The sequence below is a fragment of the Nyctibius grandis genome, chromosome 1 (assembly GCF_013368605.1).
Source record: "Nyctibius grandis isolate bNycGra1 chromosome 1, bNycGra1.pri, whole genome shotgun sequence".
NCBI lineage: Eukaryota > Metazoa > Chordata > Aves > Nyctibiiformes > Nyctibiidae > Nyctibius > Nyctibius grandis.
Genome location: NC_090658.1, coordinates 132,469,220 through 132,495,402, shown reverse-complemented (window position 1 = coordinate 132,495,402; position 26,183 = coordinate 132,469,220). Strand labels below are relative to the sequence as shown.

Sequence of the window (26,183 nt, the reverse complement as noted above, 5' to 3'; positions counted from 1 at the left end):
CCCATCTCTTGGCAATGCAAGGCCAGCAACATTCAGGTTGGTCTAGCAGGGATGGTTTGTAGGAGAGGAGGGACAGGAGCATGAGCATCACCCCGCTGGATCCTGAGGAGCATCTCCTGTGGGTTTTGGCTGCGTGGGGTAGATGCAGTCCCACCTGGGAGAGGACAGAGCCCGTCTGCCCATGCATGGCTTCCCTTACACCAACACGAGGAATGGCTGAGGGACCTGGGGGTGTTTAGCCTGGAGAAGAGGAGGCTCAGAGGTGACCTTAGTGCAGTCTACAACTACCCGAAGGGAGGTTGTAGCGCAGTGGGAGTCGGCCTCTTCTCCCGGGCAACCAGCGATAGGACAAGAGGACACAGCCTCAAGCTTGGCCAGGGGAGGGTCAGGTTGGCCATTAGGAAGCATTTCTTCTCAGCAAGGGTCATTAGCCATTGGAAGGGGCTGCCCAGGGAGGTGGTGGAGTCCCCATCTCTGGAGGGGTTTAAGAAAAGCCTGGCCATGGCACTTAGTGCCCTGGTCTAGTTGCCATGGTGGTGTCAGGGCAATGGTTGGACTCGATGATCCCAGAGGGCTCTTCCAACCTCATTGATTCTGTGATTCTGTGAGCTTGAAGACCTGGATGGCACCAGCCCCAGGCTGGTCAATGGGCTCTGGTCTCCATGCCCAGCCCTGACCCCTGCAGAGGGGCTGGACAGGGACACCAAGCCCCTTCCCTGGTCCCCAGGGCTGTGCACCTCTGTCAGACACGTGCCCTGGCTGAAAGCAGAGGCTCAGACAAGGTCTGCTCTAAGAAAGGTCTTTATTGAGATGTTGGCTTGGACAGGAGGCACTTGGGGTCTGCAGGTCTCAGAGGGGCAGGGACATGGTCCCCCCTGAGCTGCTGGTTTCCAGGAGAGATTCCCAGGCACCACGAAGCCTCGTTAGCATCGAGATGGGAGCCCGTGGGGCCAGTCCTTGCTGCCTGCTGTCACGACAGATGAGGGCAGAGCTGGGGGTGCAGCACCTCGGGACCACAGAGGACCATGAGCTGTGGGGTGTCACAAGAACTGGGGCTGGTGGCTGATTGTTCCTCTATCCCCCGCGTTGCCCCCATCAGTAAAACACCTTCTCCAGGTAGGTGTTCAGGAAGATCCCTGTGGGGTCCAGCTTCTCCCGGACGGAGCAGAATTTGGGGAAGGCTGGGTACATCTTCTCAAAGTCCTTCCGGGTGCAGCTGTGGGCCTACAGGAGAGAAAGTGTCCTGGGGGGCTGCCCATTGCTGGGGGACGTGTCACTGGCCCTGAACCCCCACCACCACGTGCTGTGGGAAGCCCCTGCAGAAGTGGTGGGACCTCCATCCCCTTATCTACATGCCCAGGGTGGGTAGCAAACAGAACATCTTCTCCTTGAGGCACCCATCTCCCTCTGGGACCAGCCTGATGTGCGGGCCCTTCTCTGACCCCCACTGCACTGCAAACCCCCCCTCCCATGAGGAGCCACGATGGAGAAGGGGAAGGGACCCCCTTCTGCAGACCCTCTCCTCCCAGAGGAGCGGGGCCGTCGTACCTTTGCCCAGTGTGGTCTCCCACCGTGCTTCTTCATGATCCCCTCGTAGGTCAGCCAGTAGTTGAGACGAGGGACGTTCTTCCCGTAGGGCCTGGGGTGGGTCAGGCAAGAGGGGCGTTAGCAAGGGCTGGGGGGGATTTGCACACCCAGGAAACCTCCCCGAGAAACCCTCCACCGGAGGAGAAGGGCAACCCCAGGGACCCATCACGGGCTCTTTGACCATCACTGGGTGGTGGAAACCCTCTGGGAACCAGCATGCCACCAGCACGTGGCCAGTGGACCCTCACGTAGGACAACACCCTCAAGAAACAGAGGTGGGTGGCTCTAGGGAGCCGTGGCTCACCTGTACATGATGATGTTCATGTAGCAGCTGTCTCGCTGGAAGCAGGGGCTCAGCCAGATCTCGTCCCCCCGAGCGAAGCGTACCTCCACCGGGTAGTGAGCCACCATCTTGGGGTTGTTCTCCAAGGCGGCTTTCAGCTCCAGCAAGGCTTCCTTCGTCTTCTCACTGCCCAGGGGAAGCCCCCAGCCCCAGTTAATGCCAGCGTGGCCACAACCAGCTCTGGTCAGGTTTGAAGCCCCCATCCCCACAGCTCCATCCCTGGCCCCGTGCTGATTCAGGGAACGTCTTGGCGTGTCCCAGCACAACCCTGTGGGCTCACAAAGCCCCAAGACGTGGGGTGGGGTGGATTTGGTACCCCAGGACAGGGATGAAGAAGGGTCCCCATGCTAAGGTAAGAAAGGTGCCTCCTAGTCAGGTCCCTTTCTCCATGGCTTTGCTCCTGCTCCAGGCAGCCTGGGCTGGGGCAGAGCACACGTAGGGGGTGGCACGTGGTTTGGGATGGACAGGGAGGGTCTGCAGAGCCGCTTACATGGGGATGGCCCAGTCCTGAACGTGCTGCTTGAAGCGACACTCATAGTTGAAGATCTTGTAGCTGATGGCAACGTTCTCCACCCGGGAGCTGAAGAGGAGCCAGAAGAAGAAGCGGTTGATCCAGGACACCAAGCTGGGCACAAAAGTGCTGCAGGGGAGAGAGCAGGAGGTGAGATCTGACCCCGGAGCTGCTGCCCAGGGGTTTGCCAACGGCAGGCTGTGAGCTGTGAAACCACAAGCCACAGCCTGGGGATGCTGGGCAAGGGGGTGCCCTCTCAAGGGGCTGTAAGTGAAGTAGCAAAGCTCCATGGGGACCTGCAGCCCTGCCAGGAGCTCACCTGTGCTCACCCCACCTGATCTTGGACCTTACACTCTTGCCCTCAGCTCCCTCCTCCTCCTCTTTCTGCAAGACAGAAGAGGGATGCTCTGTCATCACCTTCCCTCCCCTTTGAGACCTCAGTGGCTGCACACTGGGCATCCTGGCACTGGGGGACCTACTGGGGACAGGGTGGACCCCTTAGCAGAGTCCTAAGTGACCACAGCCCCTCTTCATGGAGTCCAGCCTGGGGTCCTGATTCCCAGCCCAGCCTCCACGGCCTTGCTGGATCTCCTCTCTCCAGCCTGGGGCTCAGGACACGCTTGCAGCCAACACCATCCTCCAAGAAGCTCCTTTGCTGCTGCAGACCTGCACGCTGCTCCATCTCCGTGCACACGAGAGGGCACTGCAGCTCCAGACATCCATCCCAACCCGCTCCTCCTGCACAGGAGCTTGCTTGGAGGAGAACAAGGGTCTCCTTCCCCAGGGATGGGCTTCAAAGCCCTCCCGTGCCACCTTCCCAGGGACTCCCAGCAAAGCAGCAGCAAAGGTTTCAATGTGGAGATGCAGAGAACAGATCTGCATGAGGCCAGCCCTGGACAAACCTACCCAAGGCCACTTGTCCCCATGAAAATGCTCCTACCTGATCCAGAGCAGGAACTCCAGCAAATAATAGCCAACAGCGTAATCCCACAGCCAGCTGGCGGAGGAAAAGGGGGGCTGCAGAGCCAAGCAGAGGAAGATGATGGTCATTAGGGACTAGCAGGGTTTGCAGCTTTCTTGCCACCTGGCATGAAGATGGGAGCACAGCCCTGGGCCATCACTAAGCTGGGAGCAGGGGTTTGGAGAAGGACACCCCAGGACTCCCCAGATCTCTCTCCCGTGATGAAAGAGGGTCACATCCAGCCCCAGAAAGAGACCAGGCTTTGTCATGAGGATGCTGAGAGCTTGGACTGCCCCAGCTGCATCTGTGTCCCAGGATCTCCAGACCGTGGAGCACGAGCAGAGTCCAGCCCAGCCCCAAAATGCTCTTCCCCTGATCAGCCCCCCCCCAGCAGCCCCTGAACTTCAAGCCCATCCTAAAACATCAGCTCTGGAAGGGCACCCAGCTTTGTGCACAGGCCCTTCCTACATGGAGCCTGGTGGGACCTGCCTTGTTGGTGGGGTCCTGGTAGATGACGCTGACGTTCTCACTGTGAGGGAACCACAGGAATCGGAAGTATTGGGATCTCTGCAGGTGGTCATCAAGGTGATCGAGGACCTGCAACAACCAGAGAAATGGGATGGTCAGTGACTGTCCCCTCCTGTGGAGCAGGGATCCTGGGGGCAGGGCTTGGAGGCACCTTGGAGGACCCTCAGGAAAGCCAGGGAAGGTCCAAGGAGTCCATCTGCAGAAGCTTGGGTTTGAGGGAGGTCACTACAGCCCCCCCAAGCACCAAGTGGCTAACAGAGACCATGGACCCGACATCTGGGCAAGGGAACCAAGCATGCCCATCATCTCCTCTGCCTCAGCCATGGCTGAAGAGCTCTAGGAAAGGCAGCTCCCACGGACAGCGAGGCACAGGGAGCCTGAGCGGGCAGGGGACAGGCAGGACAACGCAGGTGATGGGGCTCAAGAGTGTGACAGCAGCCCCATGACATACCCAGCCTGTTCCCGGGGCCACCAGGGTCCTGTCCCAGGGCTCGGCTGGGCCAGCACCTCTCCCTCATGCAAACAGCCTCTCCAACCACCCCCTGCTCCTCCTGCAGATATCTCCCATAGCTTTACTTCCATGAGTTTGCTTGACCCCAGGAGAAGGTGCAATGACTCACAGATGTAAGCCCAGGAAGGTCACAGTGGAGCTGCTCCTTTCCAGCTGAGTTATTTGTCTTAATGAGCTGTTAATGACCAGGCTGGGCTGCTTTAGCACTGAGCATCCGGAACAGGCTGCCCAGGGAGGGGGGAGTCTCCTTCTCTGGAGATATTCAAACCCGCCTGGACACGACCCTGTGCAACGTGCTCTGGGTGACCCTGCTTTGGAAGGGGTTGGGCTGGATGATCTCCAGAGGTGCCTTCCAACCCCAACCAGGCTGTGATGCTGTGATCTTGCTGTGACCCTGATATAAGGAGAGGATCTTTGTGGGGTCGCAATGCCATAATGCCAGGGAGGACGGGAAGACAAACAGTGTATTTTTGTAACTAGTAGAATTAATGCTTAATGTTGTTGTCTTCATCTTCACATTTGCAGCTCTCAAAAAGCCACAAAGTCTCTCTAAGACGTTCCCAAACCTGCCTATTTCCTGGCCAGAGAAGTTCTTCTGTTGAAAACAGAAGGGGGTCCCAACAGAAGAAGGACACGGAGCTGTTGGGGCGAGTCCAGAGGAGGCCACGGAGATGCTCAGAGGGCTGGAGCCCCTCTGCTCTGGAGACAGGCTGAGAGAGCTGGGGCTGTTCAGCCTGGAGAAGAGAAGGCTCCGGGGAGACCTTCTAGCACCTTCCAGTACCTGAAGGGGCTACAGGAAAGCGGGAGAGGGGCTTTTTACAAGGGCATGGAGTGACAGGACGAGGGGGAACGGTTTTAAACTGACAGAGGAGAGATTGAGATGAGATCTGAGGAAGAAATTCTTTGCTGTGAGGGTGGTGGGACCCTGGCCCAGGTTGCCCAGAGAAGCTGTGGCTGCCCCCTCCCTGGCAGTGTTCAAGGCCAGGTTGGATGGGGCTGGGAGCAACCTGGTCTGGTGGAAGGTGTCCCTGCCTGTGGCAGGGGGTTGGAACTGGATGGGCTTTAAGGTCCCTCCCAACCCAAACCAGTCTGTGGTTCTATGAACAGTTAACGATTGTGCAAGCAGGAGCAGGGCAAAAGCCACGACCCCGCGTGTTCATCGGTCTGGTTTGGGAACAAACGGCATCGAGCAGCTAAAACAAGTGGGGAGAAGAAGGACGCAGCTTCCCCAAGGTGATCCTGCCAGCGCCTGTTCATCTGCCAGCAGCAAATTGCTTTCGGGGCGACCTCTCCAATGTGCGCTTTTGATCCTCGTGATAGAGGAACGTCGCTCTGAAGGAAATAAGCCCACGACTTTGTAGGATAATGACAGAGCTGAAGGCAGTGAGCGAGCCGGCTGCTGGAGTCCTTGGGGACGTTGCCTGCTGGCTGAGCGCCGCGCTTGGAGGTGGATTTCAGGCGGTGGAAATCTTGTCGCTGTAACGTGGCCAACACACACACAATGGAGATGACCGTGGAGCGTGTAGAGACATGGGGAGGGGGATTTTGCTCGTCTTTGCTTCCCTCCCAGGAGCCCAGAACAAATCCCTTTGCTTCATAAACAGCTTTGGAGCTGTTGGAGCGAGTCCAGAGGAGGCCACGGAGATGCTCAGAGGGCTGGAGCCCCTCTGCTCTGGAGACAGGCTGAGAGAGCTGGGGCTGTTCAGCCTGGAGAAGAGAAGGCTGCGGGGAGACCTTCTAGCACCTTCCAGTGCCTGAAGGGGCTACAGGAAAGCGGGAGAGGGGCTTTTGACAAGGGCATGGAGTGACAGAACGAGGGGGAACGGTTTTAAACTGCAAGAGGGGAGATTGAGATGAGATCTGAGGAAGAAATTCTTTGCTGTGAGGGTGGTGAGACCCTGGCCCAGGTTGCCCAGAGCAGCTATGGCTGCCCCCTCCCTGGCAGTGTTCAAGGGCAGGTTGGATGGGGCTGGGAGCAACCTGGTGTGGTGGAAGGTGTCCCTGCCCGTGGCAGGGGGGTTGGAACTCCAGGGTGTCCTCAGGGAAAGGACAAGGATGGGGCAAGGGGCAGATGTGGCCAGGGTGCTGTGGAGGATGAAGCACAAGAAGTCACTAGCACACGTCCCACAGGTCCGTCAGAGCAGTGAAGGGGAGTTAGGGAGTGTGGGGAGCTCTCATGGTGGGAGAGGAGGTGGGTGCTCAGCCTCCCCTTGTGCCTGGCAGGGTCCCACCGCATCAGGGGACAGCGTCTGAGCCCTGGCTGGAAGAGTCACTTCCATGCACTGAGGCCAAAACCAACATTTCTGGCTAAGAGGGACGAGGTCAGGCCCAGCAATAGAGAGGGGGTTTAGGCATTGGGTGGTCTTGGAGAAGTTGGGCTTGAGGGACCCATCCCAGGTGCCTGGAACATCCCTCAGATGGTTGGGGTTAGAGTTTGGGGTAGCAAGTGGTGGACTCAGAGCCAGAGCAGAGGAAGCACTTCTCCACGCCCCAGGTCGCTAGGATGTGCAAGTGTGCAGGTGGCTGAAAGTTTGCACAGGTTCAGAAGCAGCTCAGAGGCCTCCCTAGAAGAGAAACTCGTTGCCTTATTACATACAGAATCACAGAACCTTTTGGGTTGGAAAGGACCTTGAAGATCATCGAGTCCAACCGTTAACCCAGCACTGCCAAGGCCACCACTAACCCATGTCCCTCAGCACCACATCTACACGGCTTTTAAATCCCTCCAGGGACGGTGACTCCACCACTGCCCTGGGCAGCCTATACAAACCACCTCCAGCTCAGGAAGCCCCAAAGCTGCAAAGATCACAGGAAGAAGTTTTGTATCTACGTCTGACCCACAGAATCACAGAATCCCAGAATCAATGAGGTTGGCAGAGCCCTCTGGGATCATCGAGTCCAACCATTGCCCTGACACCACCATGGCAACTAGACCAGGGCACTAAGTGCCATGGCCAGGCTTTTCTTCAACCCCTCCAGAGATGGTGACTCCACCACCTCCCTGGGCAGCCCCTTCCAATGGCTAATGACCCTTGCTGAGAAGAAATGCTTCCTCATGTCCAACCTGACCCTCTCCTGGCCAAGCTTGAGGCTGTGTCCTCTTGTCCTATCGCTGGTTGCCTGACCCATCCTCACCAGCTTCCCAGCAGGTGTGGGACAAGGGGAGCCTGACTCCCCAGCACCACCCAGGGATGCTCTGCAGCTCTCTCCGGTGACTTCAGCAACAAACCCTCTTGGTCCCACGCCTTGTCCCTGGTCACCACCAGCAGCTGGAGCGGTTGAGTTTGTCCCAGTGATAAAGACAATCACGAGGCCAGCGAAGCGAGCGTGCAGACCTTACATAACCACAAATCCAAGCCCGGCTTCGCTGACACATATATTATTTGCAACGTCTTAGATAACTCAGGCTTAAATATTTCAAGCAACCTGCTCCCTTGCCATTATTCTCTTCCGCCTCGCTGGGCTGCTCGACATGAAAGCCGGAGCTCTGGAAGCAAGCGAGGAGCAGCAACGACGGAGAATTGATAATGGCATTAATATTTATAGAGTGCATTCTCATTGCACCCTCCTGACAGCCCCGAGGGATGGGGAAAGACGGGCTGAGCTGTGCAGGGGGCGTAGCCCGGGCAGGGTAAAGCTCAGCCTGGGCTCCCTGCCCTGCTCAGGATCGCAGGGCTATTCTGCACGTGAGCTTAAAGGCAGCTTAGCAGGTGTAAAACAACTCTCAGCGTAGCAATTTGGCTGAGGAAAGGTGCCAGAGGATGCGGTGAGGGTTGGAGGAGCCTGGCAGGGTGGGTGAGCACCAAGCTGTAAGGAGCTGGCAGGCTCCCACCACATTTAAACATAGAATCATAGAATAGACTCACAGACTGGTTTGGGTTGGAAGGGACCTTAAAGCCCATCCAGCTCCAACCCCCTGCCACGGGCAGGGACACCTTCCACCAGACCAGGTTGCTCCCAGCCCCATCCAACCTGGCCTTGAACACTGCCAGGGAGGGGGCAGCCACAGCTGCTCTGGGCAACCTGGGCCAGGCTCTCACCACCCTCACAGCAAAGAATTTCTTCCTCACATCTCATCTCAATCTCCCCTCTTTCAGTTTAAAACCGTTCCCCCTCGTCCTGTCACTCCATGCCCTTGTAAAAAGCCCCTCTCCCGCTTTCCTGTAGCCCCTTCAGGCACTGGAAGGTGCTAGAAGGTCTCCCCGGAGCCTTCTCTTCTCCAGGCTGAACAGCCCCAGCTCTCTCAGCCTGTCTCCAGAGCAGAGGGGCTCCAGCCCTCTGAGCATCTCCGTGGCCTCCTCTGGACTCGCTCCAACAGCTCCGTGTCCTTCTTCTGTTGCATTTAAATGCATTTAGAGCAGGGAACTCCCTGCTGCAGGACACTGGGGAAGTGGCAGCTCAGGAAACAAATAGGCAACTCACAGGCATAAGATACCCCTGAGCCATTAAACACAAACTCAACACCTCTGCAACTAGGAACACTGGTAATGAACCCACTGGGCAGGCTGGGAGGGCACCCTGGAGAAACATCTTGGCGGGTTTCCCTTATTCCTCTGTCTTCCCTTCCCACCTCCCAGGAAAAATAAGACCCTGAGGTGCTCCAGCTCTTGACTGCTGAGGTGCAGCTGCTCTTAGGGGGGTGACAGTGGGCAGGAGGACACGCTGCTGGACACAGAACCACAGAATCAACCAGGTTGGCAGAGCCCTCTGGGATCATCGAGTCCAACCATTGCCCTGACACCACCATGGCAACTAGACCAGGGCACTAAGTGCCATGTCCAGGCTTTTCTTAAACCCCTCCAGAGATGGGGACTCCACCACCTCCCTGGGCAGCCCCTTCCAATGGCTAATGACCCTTGCTGAGAAGAAATGCTTCCTAATGTCCAACCTGACCCTCCCCTGGCCAAGCTTGAGGCTGTGTCCTCTTGTCCTAGCGCTGGTTGCCTGGGAGAAGAGGCCGACTCCCACTCTGCTACAACCTCCCTTCAGGTAGTTGCAGACTGCACTAAGGTCACCTCTGAGCCTCCTCTTCTCCAGGCTGAACACCCCCAGCTCCCTCAGCTGTTCCTGGGTAGCGTTCCCCGACCTCTCTGTCCCCCTCCCCGGTCCGCCCAGCCGCCCACGGCACGGCACAAGGAGCGCTGGGTTGGTTCGGATCAGGGCTTACGAAGAAAATACTGCAAAAAATTCCTTAAATTCACATTCGTGGTGGTGTTCGAGCCACCCCAACGGGCCCCTGAATAATTCAGTCCTTAAAAAATTAAGGACAGCGTTTCTCAGAGCTTTACTCGTGCTGCAGCTCTGATCAATCCTGCAACAGATTTTGCTGCTCTTGTCCAAGGATTATTTATTTTTCATGAGCCCAAGTGAACGAAGGCTTGTGCTGTCGTTAGCGTGGGCTGGAACTGGACCTGTGAGACCCAAATGAGACAATGGATGAGGATGCTGCTGAGGATGCACCAATGGGGATGTCAGACCTCACAGGAGGACAATGATCAGTGGTTGAAGCAGATCCAAGCTCATGGAGAGGCTCCTTTCCACCACCACTGGTTTCTTCCTCCTGGTAGACTTCATGCCTCAGTTTCCCCATCCAGAAATCTAACTCCTTCAGGTGAATGCAGTGAGTCCACACAACGTTTAGAAGGTCACCAGGTCTTTCAACTTGCAGGTGGCCCCTTCTCTGTAGGCTTTAACCTGTGCAATGCTGCAGCCTCCAGCGACGATCCGGAGCCAGAGGCCTGGGACAAGCTGGATGATCGCTCAGCTCAAGGCAGTAGGTCACATCCTGACAGGGCAGCTGTGCCAGGCTGTCCCAGCCATGGAGGGGCTGAGCATCCGATGGAACAGCTCACTCCATCCGCCTTCCCAGCACCGTGAGGGTGGGAGGGCTCCAAGGAAACGCATCCAGCAGTTAAAAGGAGTTTATATAACGGCAGAGAGAGGGAAAGTCGGTTTTGATGTGTTCCCAGGAGGAAGAATTCCTTCAAATCGCTCTGTAGAAATGCCCACAGGGCCTTCAAAACACTGAGGGAACCGGATCACACCCACCATTAACCACAGAGCCACGTGGAGACCCAAGCTCGTAAAGCCCAGGAGATGCACTGCCCCAGAAAAGGGCATTTCAAGCTTCTTTCGAGGGAAATCAGCCTGGTTCAGCCTGGTTCCTGCTGGGGATGGAAAGCTGAGCTGGAGGAAACTGCTCTCCAGCACTGAGCACCCCTGTGCCAGTGTCCCAGGACACTGTCCCCAGTGCCTCAGCCCTGTCCTGAACAAAGACCTAAACTTCTCATGCTCTCCATGGCTAATCAAGCACCCTTTCATGGGCTACATGAAAGGTGTGGTCTTCAGGAGGGACGTGGCCACAAAGAGGGGACAACATGGAGAGAACAGATGATGGGACAGCAGAAGAGGAGGAGACAGCATGTGAAGTCTCCAGAGTCATGCAAGATCATGATCTATGAAAGAGCAGGTCAGAGACCCTCCTCAGACAGCCACCTGCCTTGGGGTTGTCCCACAAGGGCCAGTCACTAGTGCCATACACCAAGATCAGGACCTTCGGCAAGATGGAGACAGAGAAGGCCAGTAGCAACGTGACAAATGGTTTAAAGGGAGTTTTCCATCACACGACCCAAATGCAGCTCTGGGGTTGGATCCTGGTCAGGGATTTGTTCACTCTGGCCCTTGAAACGTGTCACCCATCACACTCCTCATCCCCAGCACGGCTGGTCCCAAGTTCAGCTCAAGAAAAAGAGTTAAACCCAACCTTCATGCTGGGAGATGGAGAGCCCCATCCCAAAACATACCCAGACCTCACACACAATCATAGAATCACAGAATCACAGACTGGTTTGGGTTGGGAGGGACCTTAAGGCCCATCCAGTTCCAACCCCCTGCCACGGGCAGGGACACCTTCCACCAGACCAGGTTGCTCCAAGCCCCATCCAACCTGCCCTTGAACACTGCCAGGGAGGGGGCAGCCACAGCTGCTCTGGGCAACCTGGGCCAGTGTCTCACCACCCTCACAGCCAAGAATTTCTTCCTCAGATCTCATCTCAATCTCCCCTCTTGCAGTTTAAAACCGTTCCCCCTCGTCCTGTCACTCCATGCCCTTGTACAAAGCCCCTCTCCCGCTTTCCTGTAGCCCCTTGAAGTGCTGGAAGGCTGCTATGAGGTCAGAAGGAAGGACCAGGTTATTATCAGAAGCACAAGATGCTCATGGACTATTTTAAGTGCCCCATCTGTCGCTGGAAAAAGCGAGCAGCGGGAGGCAGCGAGATGGGAGATGGCACTTCCCCGGCGAGCGCAGGGCTCGTGGGACCCAGCCTGTCCCCAGGGATGCTGGCTCAGCACAGGCACCGTCTTCTCCCTGTTCCTGCTTGGTCCAGACAGCACATCAGCGCATCAAACCAGCCCAGGATTTCCAGCAAGGGCAATTTTCTCCAGCTGGGACATTAAATCTGCATTAGGCTTAGTCATGCGTGCCCGGAGTTACCAGATCTCCGCTGACCTGCCGGCGCCTGCGAACGCCGGGTTAAACGGAGCGGAGGTGTTGGCTGATCCAGCTCACGGTGACGTGTCCCATGGTGACATTTCCCACGGCCAGAAGCAAGCGCTGATGCCTGCAGGCTCCTTCAGCATCTCTAACTCAATCGCACCGGACTCGCCGTGCTCAGCCCTGCAGCAGCTCGGAGGCAGCCCGGGGAAGAGGAGGCTGATGGCTACGGGCAAACCTCCATCCTGGCTGCGGTGGGGCTGCAGGCATGGCACAGCCCAGGCATGTGTCCAAGCCCTGAGCAGCTCCCCATCACATCACCCAGCCTGGCTGGGGTGGGAAGGCACCTCTGCAGATCACCCAGCCCAACCCCTGCCCAAGCAGGGTCACCCACAGCACGTTGCACAGGGTCGTGTCCAGGTGGGTTTGAATATCTCCAGAGAAGGAGACTCCCCCCCTCCCTGGGCAGCCTGTGCCAGGGCTCTGCCACCCTCACAGTGAAGAAGTTCCTCCTCATATTCACATGGAACTTCCCACCCCTGAGGCTGCTCTTCCCCTCCCATGTCCCTGCCCGCAGCGGGGCTCAGGCGTTGCTCACGGTTAACACCCATGGGGTTGTACGCAAGGGGTAGACCACAGCTGGAGGAGAGGGTTCGACTGCTGTCACCTCTGGGATGGGTCAGGCAGGGAACAGTTGATGCTGGGATGTGTGGATGATGCCACAGAGATGCCAGGACATGAGGACACTGACAAGGGACTCATAGTCCAGCCTTTTCCCTAAAGAGGGCACTGGTTGTCCTTCCAGTGGGCCAGCACCTTGCCAGCCCCAAATCTGAAGCGGAGGTGAAACCAAGAAGAGAAGCAGAAGCATTTTCATAGAATCACAGAATCACAGACAGGTTTGGGTTGGAAGGGACCTTAAAGCCCATCCAGTTCCAACCCCCTGCCACAGGCAGGGACACCTTCCACCAGCCCAGGTTGCTCCCAGCCCCATCCAACCTGGCCTTGAACACTGCCAGGGAGGGGGCAGCCACAGCTTCTCTGGGCAACCTGGGCCAGGCTCTCACCACCCTCACAGCAAAGAATTTCTTCCTCACATCTCATCTCAATCTCCCCTCTTTCGGTTTAAAACTGTTCCCCCTCGTCCTGTCACTCCATGCCCTTGTAAAAAGCCCCCCTCCAGCTTTCCTGTAGCCCCTTCAGGTACTGGAAGGTGCTAGAAGGTCTCCCCGGAGCCTTCTCTTCTCCAGGCTGAACAGCCCCAGCTCTCTCAGCCTGTCTCCAGAGCAGAGGGGCTCCAGCCCTCGGAGCATCTCCGTGGCCTCCTCTGGACTCGCCCCAACAGCTCCGTGTCCTTCTGTTGGGGCCCAGAGCTGGACGCAGCACTGCAGGGGGGGTCTCACGAGAGCGGAGCAGAGGGGCAGAATCCCCTCCCTCGCCCTGCTGGCCACGCTGCTGGGGATGCAGCCCAGGACACGGGTGGCTTTCTGGGCTGCCAGCGCACGTTGCCGGCTCATGGTGAGCTTCTCGTCACCCATCACCCCCAAGTCCTTCTCCTCAGGGCTGCTCTCCATCCATTCTCCGCCCAGCCTGGGTTTGTGCTTGGGATTTCACCCTCCTCTCCCCTGCCTCAGTCCCACTGGTGGCACATAGCTCCTGCCAGCCAACACGAGCCTGGCCAGGAGGTCTCTGGTGACCAGGAGCCCTCTGCTCCCCTGGCTCTCAGGTTTGCAGTGTACCCCATGCCAACACAGCCTCTCCAGGCTGGGATCATGCCCAGGAGAGCAGGCAGGCAGCCCTCCCACCCCAGCCTCCCGCAGCACGGTGGTCCCGTCTCCCCTGCCAGGACCCAGAGGGTGTCTCTGAAGGACACAGCCATGTCCCAGCTCAGGGTCACTCTCCGCAGCCCAAGGTGAGCACAGAAAGTCTTTGGCAGGTTCCTGAGGACACTGGAAGCCACCAGCCTTCTCCTGCAGCTCTGAGCTGCTCCGGGGCTGCGTGGAGGGTGGTCTGGGGCAGGACAATCAGCTATTTGATTGTTGGGCTGGATAAATCTGCATCACTCTGGACTAGTTTTAAAAGAGGAGCCTGGGAGCAGCCCAGGGGTGAGCGATCATGGCAATGATGAAGGATGGGAAGTCCCACATCACCTTCACACCCCTGAGCGTGCCACCTTACCAAGAACTTTGCTTGTCCCCAAGAACTTTGCTTGTCCCCAAGGAAGCTTTGAAAGCATCGCCCACGCCGTACCTGGGTGAGGGTGGAGGGGAAGGCCACCTCGTGCAGGTGGAACTGGGGCACGCACTGGAAGGTGACGGTGAGCACGACGCCCAGGCAGCCGAGGTGCAGGCGGGCAGCCTGGAAGATGTCCGCGTTGATGGACTCGGAGCACTCCAGGATCTCCCCCGAGGCTGTCAGCAGTGAGAGCGCTACGACCTGCCCAGAGGGGAGCGAAGCATCAGCCAGCATTCAACGTGGCCCATCTCAATGCCAAGACCCTCCATCCACCCCAAACCTTCCCGCTGGGGGGTGAGCAGGGAGACCCCCACACCACAACCCGCATCACGGGGTGCTTTCTGCTGAGCTTGGCTCCACCAGCTCCTCTCCTGCCACCTTTGATGTAGTGACCTAAAAGGATCCTTCTACAACTTGCAGTCTACAACTACCTGAAGGGAGGTTGTAGTGAAGTGGGAGTCGGCCTCTTCTCCCAGGCAACCAGCGCTAGGACAAGAGGACACAGCCTCAAGCTTTGCCAGGGGAGGGTCAGGTTGGACATGAGGAAGCATTTCTTCTCAGCAAGGGTCATTAGCCATTGGAAGGGGCTGCCCAGGGAGGTGGTGGAGTCACCATCTCTGGAGGGGTTTAAGGAAAGGCTCGACATGGCACTTAGTGCACTGGTCTAGTTGACGTGGTGGTGTCAGGGCAATGGTTGGACTCGATGATCCCAGAGGGCTCTCCCAACCTCATGGATTCTGTGATTCTCTCCCTGGGGGGAGCTGGGAAAAGCCATGAAATAAAGAAGTGAAACTCCCCCAAGTGACTTCACTTCTCCATAACCATTGGTGGAATGGTTGTACAGGGTCTGAGCTGGGAGTGGAGGATTCTCATCACTGTCTAGTTAAAAATAGACCTGGGCCCTGCAGAGGTTTGGTTTTGAGGGTCTCCAGTACAAGAAGAACTGCTTTCCCTTTGGTGCAGAGCTTATTCGTTCGATGGTAAGACCATAAAGCCCAGGGCCAGAGGAGTTCTGGGCTGGATCATGTTTTGTTTGGCAGATGAGGAGAGGACTTGGGGGTGCCCCATAGCAGCCCCATCCCCGGGGAGCAGAATCCCTCCTGCGTCCTTACCCTCCTTCCTCACCCCAGGGCTGGGCATATCAGACCTAGACCAGGGGATGGGATATCTCCCCTGAAGCCCTCAAGATGCTGATGTCTGCACATGGAGATGCTCCCGACTCGTGTCTCACCTGGGTGGGGAGGATGCCGTGCTTGATCCCGGTGTTGTGTGTCCCCGTCCCGATCACACCGGCTGCCGTCACCTCAGAAACAGCTCCTAAGCTGGGGGCAGACGAAGGGACTGGTGAGGACCTGAGCATGTGGGACACAGCGTGGGGCACAGCCCACCAGGCCAGGCATAACGCTGTGTGCTGAACCCATGTGCAGGCATGGAGACCCCCAGGACCTACCCGCTGCCCCAACGAGCAGGGTTTTCCACCCTTCAGGGTAGAATCAGGTGGGTTTTGACCTCCGAGGAACGGCTGAGGGAGCTGGGGGTGTTTAGCCTGGAGAAGAGGAGGCTCCGAGGTGACCTTAGTGCAGTCTACAACTACCTGAAGGGAGGGTGTAGCGCAGTGGGAGTCGGCCTCTTCTCCCAGGCAACCAGCGCTAGGACAAGAGGACACAGCCTCAAGCTTGGCCAGGGGAGGGTCAGGTTGGACATGAGGAAGCATTTCTTCTCAGCAAGGGGCATTAGCCATTGGAAGGGGCTGCCCAGGGAGGTGGTGGAGTCACCATCTCTGGAGGGGTTTAAGAAAAGGCTGGACATGGCACTTAGTGCCCTGGTCTAGTTGCCATGGTGGTGTCAGGGCAATGGTTGGACTCAATGATCCCAGAGGGCTCTTCCAACCTCATTGATTCTGTGGTTCTGTGAAAGGCTCCCCTTGCCCAACCTCCTGCTCTGAGGCAGGATCAGCTACTCCATCGTGGAGAGGGTTGACCTGCAGTCTGCAGGACTCTGGTGGAAGAGCAGATCCTGAAGTAAACACCCCTATTCTGCAGTAACAACTCTTCAAACAACCCCGTTTTGCCATGTCCCAGCACTTGATCTCGGCCAAGGGTGGACACATGGGTGGACACCCAGGGACGGCCCGACGCACGTGTCCCACTCACTTGGCCAGGGCCAGCCCTTGCTTGCTCAGCTCAACGTTCAGATCCGAGAGGAAAATCCCACCTTCCACCGTCACTTGCTGCTTCTCCTTGTCCACCTGCAAAGGACGGGATGTGAGGGGAGAGGGGAAGGTCACACAGCTCAGAGGAGAAACACCCCATGGAAAACACCTCTGCTCTTACCAATGCAGTCGTTAATGTCTATATGGGAGAGCCACGTACCATGAGGGCCTTGCTCCATCCTGAGCTGCCACCTCTCTCAGATCTTCATAGAATCACAGACTGGTTTGGGTTGGGAGGGACCTTAAAGCCCATCCAGTTCCAACCCCCTGCCACGGGCAGGGACACCTTCCACCAGACCAGGTTGCTCCCAGCCCCATCCAACCTGGCCTTGAACACTGCCAGGGAGGGGGCAGCCACAGCTTCTCTGGGCAACCTGGGCCAGGGTCTCACCACCCTCACAGCAAAGAATTTCTTCCTCACATCTCATCTCAATCTCCCCTCTTTCAGTTTAAAACCGTTCCCCCTCGTCCTGTCACTCCAGGCCCTTGTCAAAAGCCCCTCTCCCGCTTTCCTGTAGCCCCTTCAGGCACTGGAAGGTGCTAGAAGGTCTCCCCGGAGCCTTCTCTTCTCCAGGCTGAACAGCCCCAGCTCTCTCAGCCTGTCTCCAGAGCAGAGGGGCTCCAGCCCCCTGAGCATCTCCGTGGCCTCCTCTGGACTCACTCCAACAGCTCTGTGTCCTTCTGTTGGGGGCCCCATCTTCACCCAAACCAAACCTTGTCTGACCCAATGGTGCCATTGGTTCCTGCCCCCGGTCCAGACACCTCTCCCCTCTGCTCTCCCCAGTCTCAGGGGTGTGTAACCTCTCCCATAACTTCTCCCAGACATTGGTCAATGCCAGGGAGAAGACACTCCCCGGCAAAGCTCTACCTTCAGCTCTGCCCTCCTGCTTTGCTCAGCGAGCTCCAGCCAGCTCCGAGTAGAAGGACAGCTCATTACCCCGAGGAGATATTCATCCCACTTCTGGTAGACAGAGCTGTCATGGAGGGAGCTGTTCCTTAATTAATTATTGCTGTTAATTACCAGGAATGATCCAGCTCTCCGAATATGCTGCTTGAGTCAGGGTTTTTTCATCTTCACACACACAAACAACAGACCACGGACATCCAGGTGGCCAGGCTGCTGTGCCCAAGGCACCTTTGCAAGCTCCCATCGAGTGAGCCACAAAAGGTGATCCTACCAGGTGCCTCCTCCCCATCCAGCAGACCATGCCATGATGAGGACCTACGAGGAATGGCTGAGGGAGCTGGGGGTGTTTAGCCTGGAGAAGAGGAGGCTCAGAGGTGACCTTAGTGCAGTCTGCAACTACCTGAAGGGAGGTTGTAGCGCAGTGGGAGTCGGCCTCTTCTCCCAGGCAGCCAGTGATAGGACAAGAGGACACAGCCTCAAGCTTGGCCAGGGGAGGGTCAGGTTGGACATTAGGAAGCATTTCTTCTCAGCAAGGGTCATTAGCCATTGGAAGGGGCTGCCCAGGGAGGTGGGGGAGTCACCATCTCTGGAGGGGTTTAAGGAAAGACTGGCCATGGCACTTAGTGCCCTGGTCTAGTTGCCATGGTGGTGTCAGGGCAATGGTTGGACTCGATGGTCCCAGAGGGCTCTTCCAACCTCACTGATTCTGATTCTGACTCTGCAAATGTGCATTGCCCAGGCTTGCACCAGCATTTCAGGGTCTGATTTGGGAAAACTCCTGGCTGTGAGGAGGGGAAAGCCTCTCCATCCCTTCATCTCTCATCCTGGGTATGGCAGTGTTGGTCTCCCAGCCCTCTGTGGCTGAACGGACAGGGGTGCCACCACGTTTCAGGGCCACCACATTTCAGGGCCACCACGCCACCTCCCAGAAGCCAGTCTCACCTTGAGGACCCTGTTCATCTTCCCCATCTGGATCATGAAGTCATCGGTGCAGGCGATGTCCGAAGGAGAGTGGCCGCCCCCCACCACCTTCACCCTCTTGTTCCTCTGCCTGGCCATATCGAGGATCTGCAGAGACAACAGGTGACCCTGAGCACCCATCATTGACACCACCTTCACTTGGATAACAACATCAGGGGTTAAAGCCACCCCTGGAGCCCAGACACCTCCTAAGACAGCCCATGGGATCATCCTTAGGGGTGACCTTAGATGACCTTTAAAGGTTCCTTCCAACCAAACCATTCTATGATTCTATGATCCCAAAAGAGGTGATGCCCACCTGAGACACCCTAGGGTGACAGAGGTATCTTTAGGGTGACAAAAGCGACACAGGACTCCCACCCCTCAGCATGGCAGCTGAGGCAGGCAGGGGACCCCAGAAGGATGCCAGATGCTGACACCCAGAGAAGAGTGTCCAACTGGTGCCAGGCATGCCAGTTTTCTGCATCTTTTGGATGTTCTACACATCTGCAGTTCAGTAGGATGGGCCATCTCCTGGGATTGAGGGAAGGACTCATGCTGTCACCATCTGTGACCTCTCTGACTGAACGTGATGGAGCATCACAGCCCTTCCTGGCCTTTCCTCCTCTTCATTTCAAACAAGTTGTCTCCTGGAAGCACCCTCCTTACCTCCCGGATCTCCTCCACTGAGGTGGGCTGGAAGTACAGCTCCGGAGAGGAGCCATAGGTCTTGGCCCAGTTCTGGAACTTGACTCCTCCTTGGCCGTGAACCTGGACCAAAAAACAAGAGCTGAAGCAGAAGAAAGCAAGTGTCTCCCCTGTTTTTCCACACAGTCCATCCTTCGTCTGCCAAGACACCTGTACCAGAGCCAGGTTTCCAAAAGGATTAATTATTTATGGACAGAGAGGTTCCTCTCAACCCCTTGAGTACCTAGAGCGGAGATGTCTCCATGTGAGCAAGTCAGCCCAGGCTCCCTTTGCAGTCAGTGGGGAGAAGACAAGAGGACACAGCCTCAAGCTTCACCAGGGGAGGGTCAGGTTGGACATTAGGAAGCATTTCTTCTCAGCAAGGGTCATTAGCCATTGGAAGGGGCTGCCCAGGGAGGTGGTGGAGTCACCATCTCTGGGGGGGTTTAAGAAAAGCCTGGACATGGCACTTAGTGCCCTGGTCTAGTTGCCATGGTGGTGTCAGGGCAATGGTTGGACTCGATGAGCCCAGAGGGCTCTGCCAACCTGGTTGATTCTGTGATTCCGTGGCCATGGCCAGACCAGCTGGGGCTTGGGCAGGGAAGGACCTCAGTGGGGTTGAGCATTAAGCCTCAGAGAAGATGCTGATTCCCTCTGCCCCAGGCAGGGCTGGATCCAACATGCTGCCCCACCAAGGTGTCCCACCTTGGCTGCAGGGGATAATTTATTCCTTTGCCACCTCCTGCGGGTCTCCTTCCTCCCCTTCCCTCCAGCCTCCTCTCCACCAGCAAACCCTCTGCCTTCCACCTTCCCACCCAGGCTCCCTCCTCTGCCCTCCCCTCATTTTCCTTCTCCCCCTCCCTCTGATGCCTTCAGCTCCCATCCAAAGAGCAGACCCCAAAACTGGCTAAACTTCTCCCGGGGTGCAGAAGGGGCTCTCCCAGGGGTGTCTGCAGCATCCCTCCCCCCTGCCACCCCCTTCTCCCACCACCCCAGCCCCCTCCCCAGGCTGCTTTTAGGGGCTGGGCTGCGCAGGGACACTGGATGGCCCAGGGAGGTGACGCTGCCTGGAGCCAGGGCCATCAGGAAGCTATTGTAGATAGCCCAGATAGCAGCAGGGAGCCCTGGGGGCGAGGAGGAGGTGGGGTTGCCCTGCAGCATCCCCCACATCCCCCACGCCAGTTAAAACCTGGAGCTGGTCTGTGAGCCAGGGGAGGAGGGAGAGTAAAAATGAAAAATAAACACCCAAAAGAACAAAATTGAGGAAAATGAGAAGTTTGTGGGTTAGAGAACAGTCCTGACCTGATTTATCCGGGGAATCTGTTGGCTTTCCTTCCCTCCCCCCTTTCCGAGCCACCTTTCCTATTTACCATCACAGAATCATGGAATCATTTTGGTTGGAAAGGACCTTTAAGACCATCGAGTCCAACCCTTAACCCAGCACTGCCAAGGCCACCACTAACCCATGGCCCTCAGCACCACATCTACATGGCTTTTAAATCCCCCCAGGGATGGGGACTCCACCACTGCCCTGGGCAGCCTGCTCCATCACAGCGATGTTGGTTATTAAATCCATATCAAAGGTAGTAAAAAATACCCAACCATATGGTCTCCACCAGCCCCAACCACGGCTCCACGCTGCCTGGACCACCCTTCCCACCCCAAAACCTGGCAAATTCCCCTCTTGGCTTTTCCTCACCATCCCACCAGCCTCTCTCCTGGAGATGCTGCTGGAGCGAGCGGGACTCTGGCAGCTCCGGCGCTGGGGATGAGGGGTGATCCTGGCCGGACCAAGGCTGGTAGAGCTTGTTCCTGAGCTGTGAGTCAACAAGGAGCTTCTCTGCAGGCTGGAAGGATAATGAGTAACAGCCCTTCCCTTGGGCTTTGCCTGGTTCCCTGGGGGAGGAGAGGGGCTGAGCCCTTTGGTCCCAGCTGGCAGAGCAGGATCGGGGCAGGGGTTTGAACCTGGGGTCCTGCATCCTCCAGGGATGCTGTGAGCTCTGATGGTTTGGGGGAGAAGATGCCTCAGAGGGTTTTGTGGAGAAGCTGCTTCAGAGGGTTTGGGGGGGAAGATGCTTCAGGGGGTTTGGGGGAGAAGATGCTTCAGAGGGTTTTGGGGAGAAGATGATTCAGAGGGTTTGGGGGAGAAGATGTTTTGGAGGGTTTGGGGGAGAAGCTGCTTCAGAGGGTTTGGGGGAGAAGATGCTTCAGAGGGTTTTGGGGTGAAGATGCTTCAGAGAGTTTAGGGGAGAAGATGCTTCAGAGGGTTTAGGGGAGAAGCTGATCAGAGGGTTTGGGGGAGAAGCTGCTTCAGAGGGTTTGGGGAGAAGCTGCTTCGGAGGGTTTGGGGGAGAAGATGCTTTGGAGGGTTTGGGGAGAAGCTGCTTCAGAGGGTTTGGGGGTGAAGATGCTTCAGAGGGTTTGGGGAGAAGATGCTTCAGAGGGTTTGGGGGAGAAGTCGTTCCCCTTTTGTGGGTCCTTGCCTTGGAGTGGGTCCTCTGAACCTGCAGCCTTTGCACCAGGGAAAGTGGGGGACAGGGAAAAGGTTTGGGGGAGCTGGCGGTGGGTGCACGGGGGGGTGTTCAGGCAGCAAGTGGCCACGGGGAAAACTGGGGGTCTTTGCTCCCTGCCTCGCACCCCACGCTCGCTCCCCGTCCCACCAGGAGCTGGGGGGGTGGGTGATGGGTCCCATGTGAAGGACGTCGAGGAGCGGGGATTTGCCGGAGCTCCAGGGCTGCGCTCTGGCGATAAGCGAACCCTCCCGGCCCTCATTAAGGAGGGATGATGATAACGATTTTTTCTGAGCTGACTAACGCCATCAAGGTGACCTTTGGGATCACCACAGCGAGCCCCGAGCGGGCAGGGGACCGCTGCTGCCTCACATCACCACGGGATGCTCTCGGAGCCCCAAAATTTGCAGCACAATCCCGAACCAGGGGGGAAAATTGCTTCTTAATTACAGAGCAGGAGTCTGTGAAGGACCTCACAGCAGCTTTTCCCCTGGGTCTTCCCATCTGCCATGGAAGCCCCTTGACCTCCTGCCCATCCCAAAACCCTGCTGATGTTTTCCCGGCTGCACTGCAGCAAATTAATGAATAATCCCCCCAGACACCTTCGAGCCCAGCGAGACACCGAGGGGAGCAGGCAGTTGGGGTCAGACACCTCCAGGGCTGCCCAGCTGACAGCTGCGAGTCCCAGTGCTGGGCAAAGGTTATCGAAACCTCCCCCCCACCAAAAAAAACCCCAAGGGATTGTTCATTAACAGTGTGGGGTGAGGGGGATGCTCGCGTTGCCCCGGGGAGCGGGAGAGCAGCGGGAGTAGAGCGTGGGAGCGATGGCAGTGGGTGCTGCGGGTGGGTTTGCCATGGCAGGGCGTGTTGGGGACACATGGGGTGCAGGGTACACACATGGGGTGTAGGATGCAGATATGGGGTGCAGGGTGCACACAGGGGGCACAGCGTACACACGCAGTGTGTAGGGTGCAGGGTGCAGGCATTGGGTTGCAGGGTGCATACACAGGGCACAGGGTACACACACGGGGTGCAGGGTACACACATGAGGTGTAGGATGCACATATGGGGTGCAGGGTGCACACACGGGTTGCAGGGTGCAGGCATGGGGTGCAGGGTACACAAATGGGGTGCAGGGTGCACACACAGGGTGCAGGGTGCAGGCATTGGGTTGCAGGGTGCACATATGGGGTGCAGGGTACACATATGGGGTGCAGAGTGCACACACGGGGTGCAGGGTGCAGGTACGGGCTGCAGGGTTCACACATGGGGTGCAGGGTGCAGGCATTGGGTTCCAGGGTGCCCACATGGGGTGCAGGATGCACATATGGGGTGCAGGGTGCAGGTATTGGGTTGCAGGGTGCCCACACTGGGCACAGGGTACACACACGGAGTTCAGGGTGTAGGGTGCAGGGTGTAGGGTGCATGGTGCAGGCATTGGGTTCCAGGGTGCACATATGGGTTCCAGGATGCACATATGGAGTGCAGGGTGCACACACGGGATGCAGGATGCACATATGGGTTGCAGGGTGCAGGCATTGGGTTGCAGGGTGCACATACGGGATGCAGGATGCACATATGGGTGCAGGGTGCACACATGGGATTCAGGGTGCAGGCATTGGGTTGCAGGGTGCACACATGGGGTGCAGAATGCACACACAGGGTGTAGGATGCACATATGGGTTCCAGGGTGCACACATGGGGTGTAGGATGCACATATGGGGTGCAGGGTGCAGGCATTGGGTTGCAGAGTGCACATATGTGGTGCAGGGCGCACACACGGGGTGTAGGATGCACATATGGGGTGCAGGGTGCAGGCATGGGGCGCAGGGTGCACACACGGGGCACAGGGTACACACACGAGGTGCAGGGTGTAGGGTGCAGGGTGTAGGCATTGGGGTGCAGGGTGTAGGCATTGGGGTGCAGGATGCACATATGGGTTTCAGGGTGCACATATGGGGTGCAGGGTACACATATGGGGTGCAGGGTGCAGGCATTGGGTTGCAGGGTGCACGCACGGGTTGCAGGATGCACATATGGGGTGCAGGATGCGCATATGGGGTGCAGGGTGTAGGCATTGGGGTGCAGGATGCACATATGGGTTTCAGGGTGCACATATAGGGTGCAGGGTACACATATAGGGTGCAGGCATTGGGTTGCAGGGTGCATATATGGGGTGCAGGATGCACATATGGGGTGCAGGGTGCAGGATGCAGGTATTGGGTTGCAGGGTGCACATATGGGGTGCAGGATGCACATATGGGGTGCAGGGTGCAGGATGCAGGTATTGGGTTGCAGGGTGCACATATGGGGTGTAGAATGCACATATGGGGTGCAAGGTGCACACACGGGGTGCAGGTTGCACATATGGGTTGCAGGGTGCCCACATGGGGTGTAGGATGCACACATGGGGTGCAGGGTGCAGGCATTGGGTTGCAGGGTGCACACACAGGGTGCAGGGTGCACATATGGGTTCCAGGGTGCAGGCACCAGGTTGCATGGTGTGGGAACCGGGGTGTAGGACGCAGGGACTGGGGTGCAGGGTGCACACATGGAGTGCAGGGTGTGGGTACCAGGGTGCACACAAGAGGTGTGGAGTGTGGGCATTGGGGTGCACGGTGTGGGTACTGGGGTGCAGGGTGTACAGACTGGTTGTACTGGGGTGTGGGTACTGCACCCAGGACCCCTCACCCAGCAGTCCCCAGCTCCGTGGCCCACGGGCAGGGCTCCCTTCGCCCCGCGGGGTTTGGGTGCAGGGGGGCACGACTGCACCCAGCCGCTGTCGCTTGCACCCACCGAGCTTGATGGCACCCGGTTAAACTTCAACCCAGCCCGTCCCCGGACTCTGGGACGGCCCCAGCTTTGCCCTGGGGATGTCAGTTAATATTTCAGCCCCGCTGGGACCGAAAACACCCCGTTTGTGGGTGCCAAGGGCCAAGGTCCCCCTGGGTGCCAAGGGCCAAGGTCCCTCTGGGTGCCAAGGGCCAAGGTCCCTCTTTGCACGGCTGGAACCACAGCATCAACCCCAACCGGGGACCCAAACCCACCCCATGAGGGTGGCACGATGTGACGGGCTCTGCTTGTCCCCTGGCCCCCAAAAAAAACCTGGAAATGGGCTGGTTTGCTCTGCTTTTAATCAGCTTCTCCCTCAGAGGCTGCGAGGCACCCATGGGTGCTGGTCTGCGGGGAGGACGCGGTGGTGAGGAGTGAGGGGACAATGTCTCCTCACTCCCAGTTCTGGTCCTGTCCTCCCCTCCTCCAGACGGTGTTGGCTGTCCCCGTTCCAGAAAGGAAGCAACTAATTGAGAAAAGAAGGAAAAAAAGCCCTCGGAGACTGAGAAATACAGGATAAAAGCTGCCTGTAATGAAGTTTCAGCTGGTTTATTTTTAAGCAGAGACAAAAGAAGACTAAAAAAAACCCACCTGATTTCTGAGACACCGCTCCAACGGCTCTCAGCCACTCAAAGAGCGTCAGCACAGCACCCCTGCCTCAGTTTCCCCACTGCCGTAGGGGAGGTGGCAGCTCTGGGGAGGAGTGTGGTGGGCAGGGGAGAGGGGCGAAGGCTCCAGCCACAAGACAAATTTTTGGGCAAGATCTGAGGAAGAAATTCTTTGCTGTGAGGGGGGTGAGAGCCTGGCCCAGGTTGCCCAGAGCAGCTGTGGCTGCCCCCTCCCTGGCAGTGTTCAAGGGCAGGTTGGATGGGGCTGGGAGCAACCTGGTGTGGTGGAAGGTGTCCCTGCCCGTGGCAGGGGGTTGGAACTGGATGGGCTTTAAGGTCCCTCCCAACCCAAACCAGTCTGGGATTCTGTGATCTGAGGAGCCAAGGGCATGCACATGGGGGACTGGGGATGCAGGCTCAAGAGGACCAAGGACACATGAATCCCAAGGAACCAGGGATGGATATGCACCAAAGATGCACGTTCTGTAGGGCTGAGGACGTACCCAGCCAGGGTGGGAGCTGGAGGAGCTGGTCTGGGCTGCAGGAGAGGGGCACGGAGCTGGCGTGGGGTGGGAACCTGCAGGAGGGGGCTGCTGGAGCAATGCCCCTCTGTGTAGGGTCTGTGGGGGGGGTGTGTGGGGTTACTGGTGTGCAGGAGGCTGCAAACGCCTTTGAAAACACCCAACCCCGCTGCCAGCGCCATGGGAGAGGCTGCTCTGGCCGCCCCAGCCTGGCAGGGCTGGCCGGAGATGATGCTCTTGGATTTTTATATTCCACCAGCAGACTCCAAAACAGCTCCAAAACCCACCCCCGGGGCTGCCCCCCCTGCCAGGAACCCACAGCCGGGGTGACCGGTACCTCGGCGCTGCAGGGAGCAGCTTCAAACCTCTCGCTGCCCACCCAGGGGCTGGGGGGTGTTTCTCTCTCCTCTACCCCAAATCCATGCAACTCCTTTTTTTTTTTAGGATGAATCCAGATGGAAAACATTCCCCTGGGCTCGCTGGCAGAGCGGGGAAGGGCTGGGAGGAGAGAGGCAGCCAGACAAACCGCAAAGGCCCAGACGAAAATAGCTGAGGGCTGGGGAGAGGTTGGAAGGGGGGAAATGCCAAACGTGTTTGCCCAAATCCTTACGCCATCCTGGGTATCTGTTTCTAACAGCTTTTGGGGCCGGGAGAAGGGCTGGGAGCTCAGGGGAAGGTGGCTGGAGGCTGAGCCCCGGCGCCACGGGGATGGGCCACGGGGAGGAGGGGGATGAGGCAGCGAGGTGCACCCTAAGGATCACGGGGAGAGACGAGGTGC

At 57.7% G+C, this 26,183-nt stretch overlaps 1 protein-coding gene across 1 annotated transcript; it reads right to left on the bottom strand.

The window, feature by feature from the left end:
* Nucleotides 1-1,095: 1,095 nt before the first annotated feature.
* LOC137661307 (L-gulonolactone oxidase-like) lies at nt 1,096-23,022 on the bottom strand. The gene is made up of 12 exons (XM_068396816.1): nt 23,005-23,022; nt 18,917-19,018; nt 18,230-18,355; nt 16,322-16,416; nt 15,400-15,490; nt 14,184-14,369; nt 3,892-3,999; nt 3,382-3,458; nt 2,421-2,570; nt 1,892-2,056; nt 1,549-1,639; nt 1,096-1,224 (listed from the first exon to the last, which is right to left on the bottom strand). Exons 1-12 carry the CDS (start codon nt 23,020-23,022, stop codon nt 1,096-1,098), a joined length of 1,338 nt encoding a protein of 445 aa, XP_068252917.1.
* Between the last annotated feature and the right edge of the window lie 3,161 nt (nt 23,023-26,183).

Excerpts from the sequence above, each read along its gene's own strand:
- LOC137661307 (XM_068396816.1), bottom strand. Across the intron at positions 14,370-15,399 it reads ACGGCATCCTCCCCACCCAG|GTCGTAGCGCTCTCACTGCT; the intron begins GTGAGACACGAG and ends CCCTCTGGGCAG. Across the intron at positions 1,640-1,891 it reads ATGAACATCATCATGTACAG|GCCCTACGGGAAGAACGTCC; the intron begins GTGAGCCACGGC and ends GACCCACCCCAG.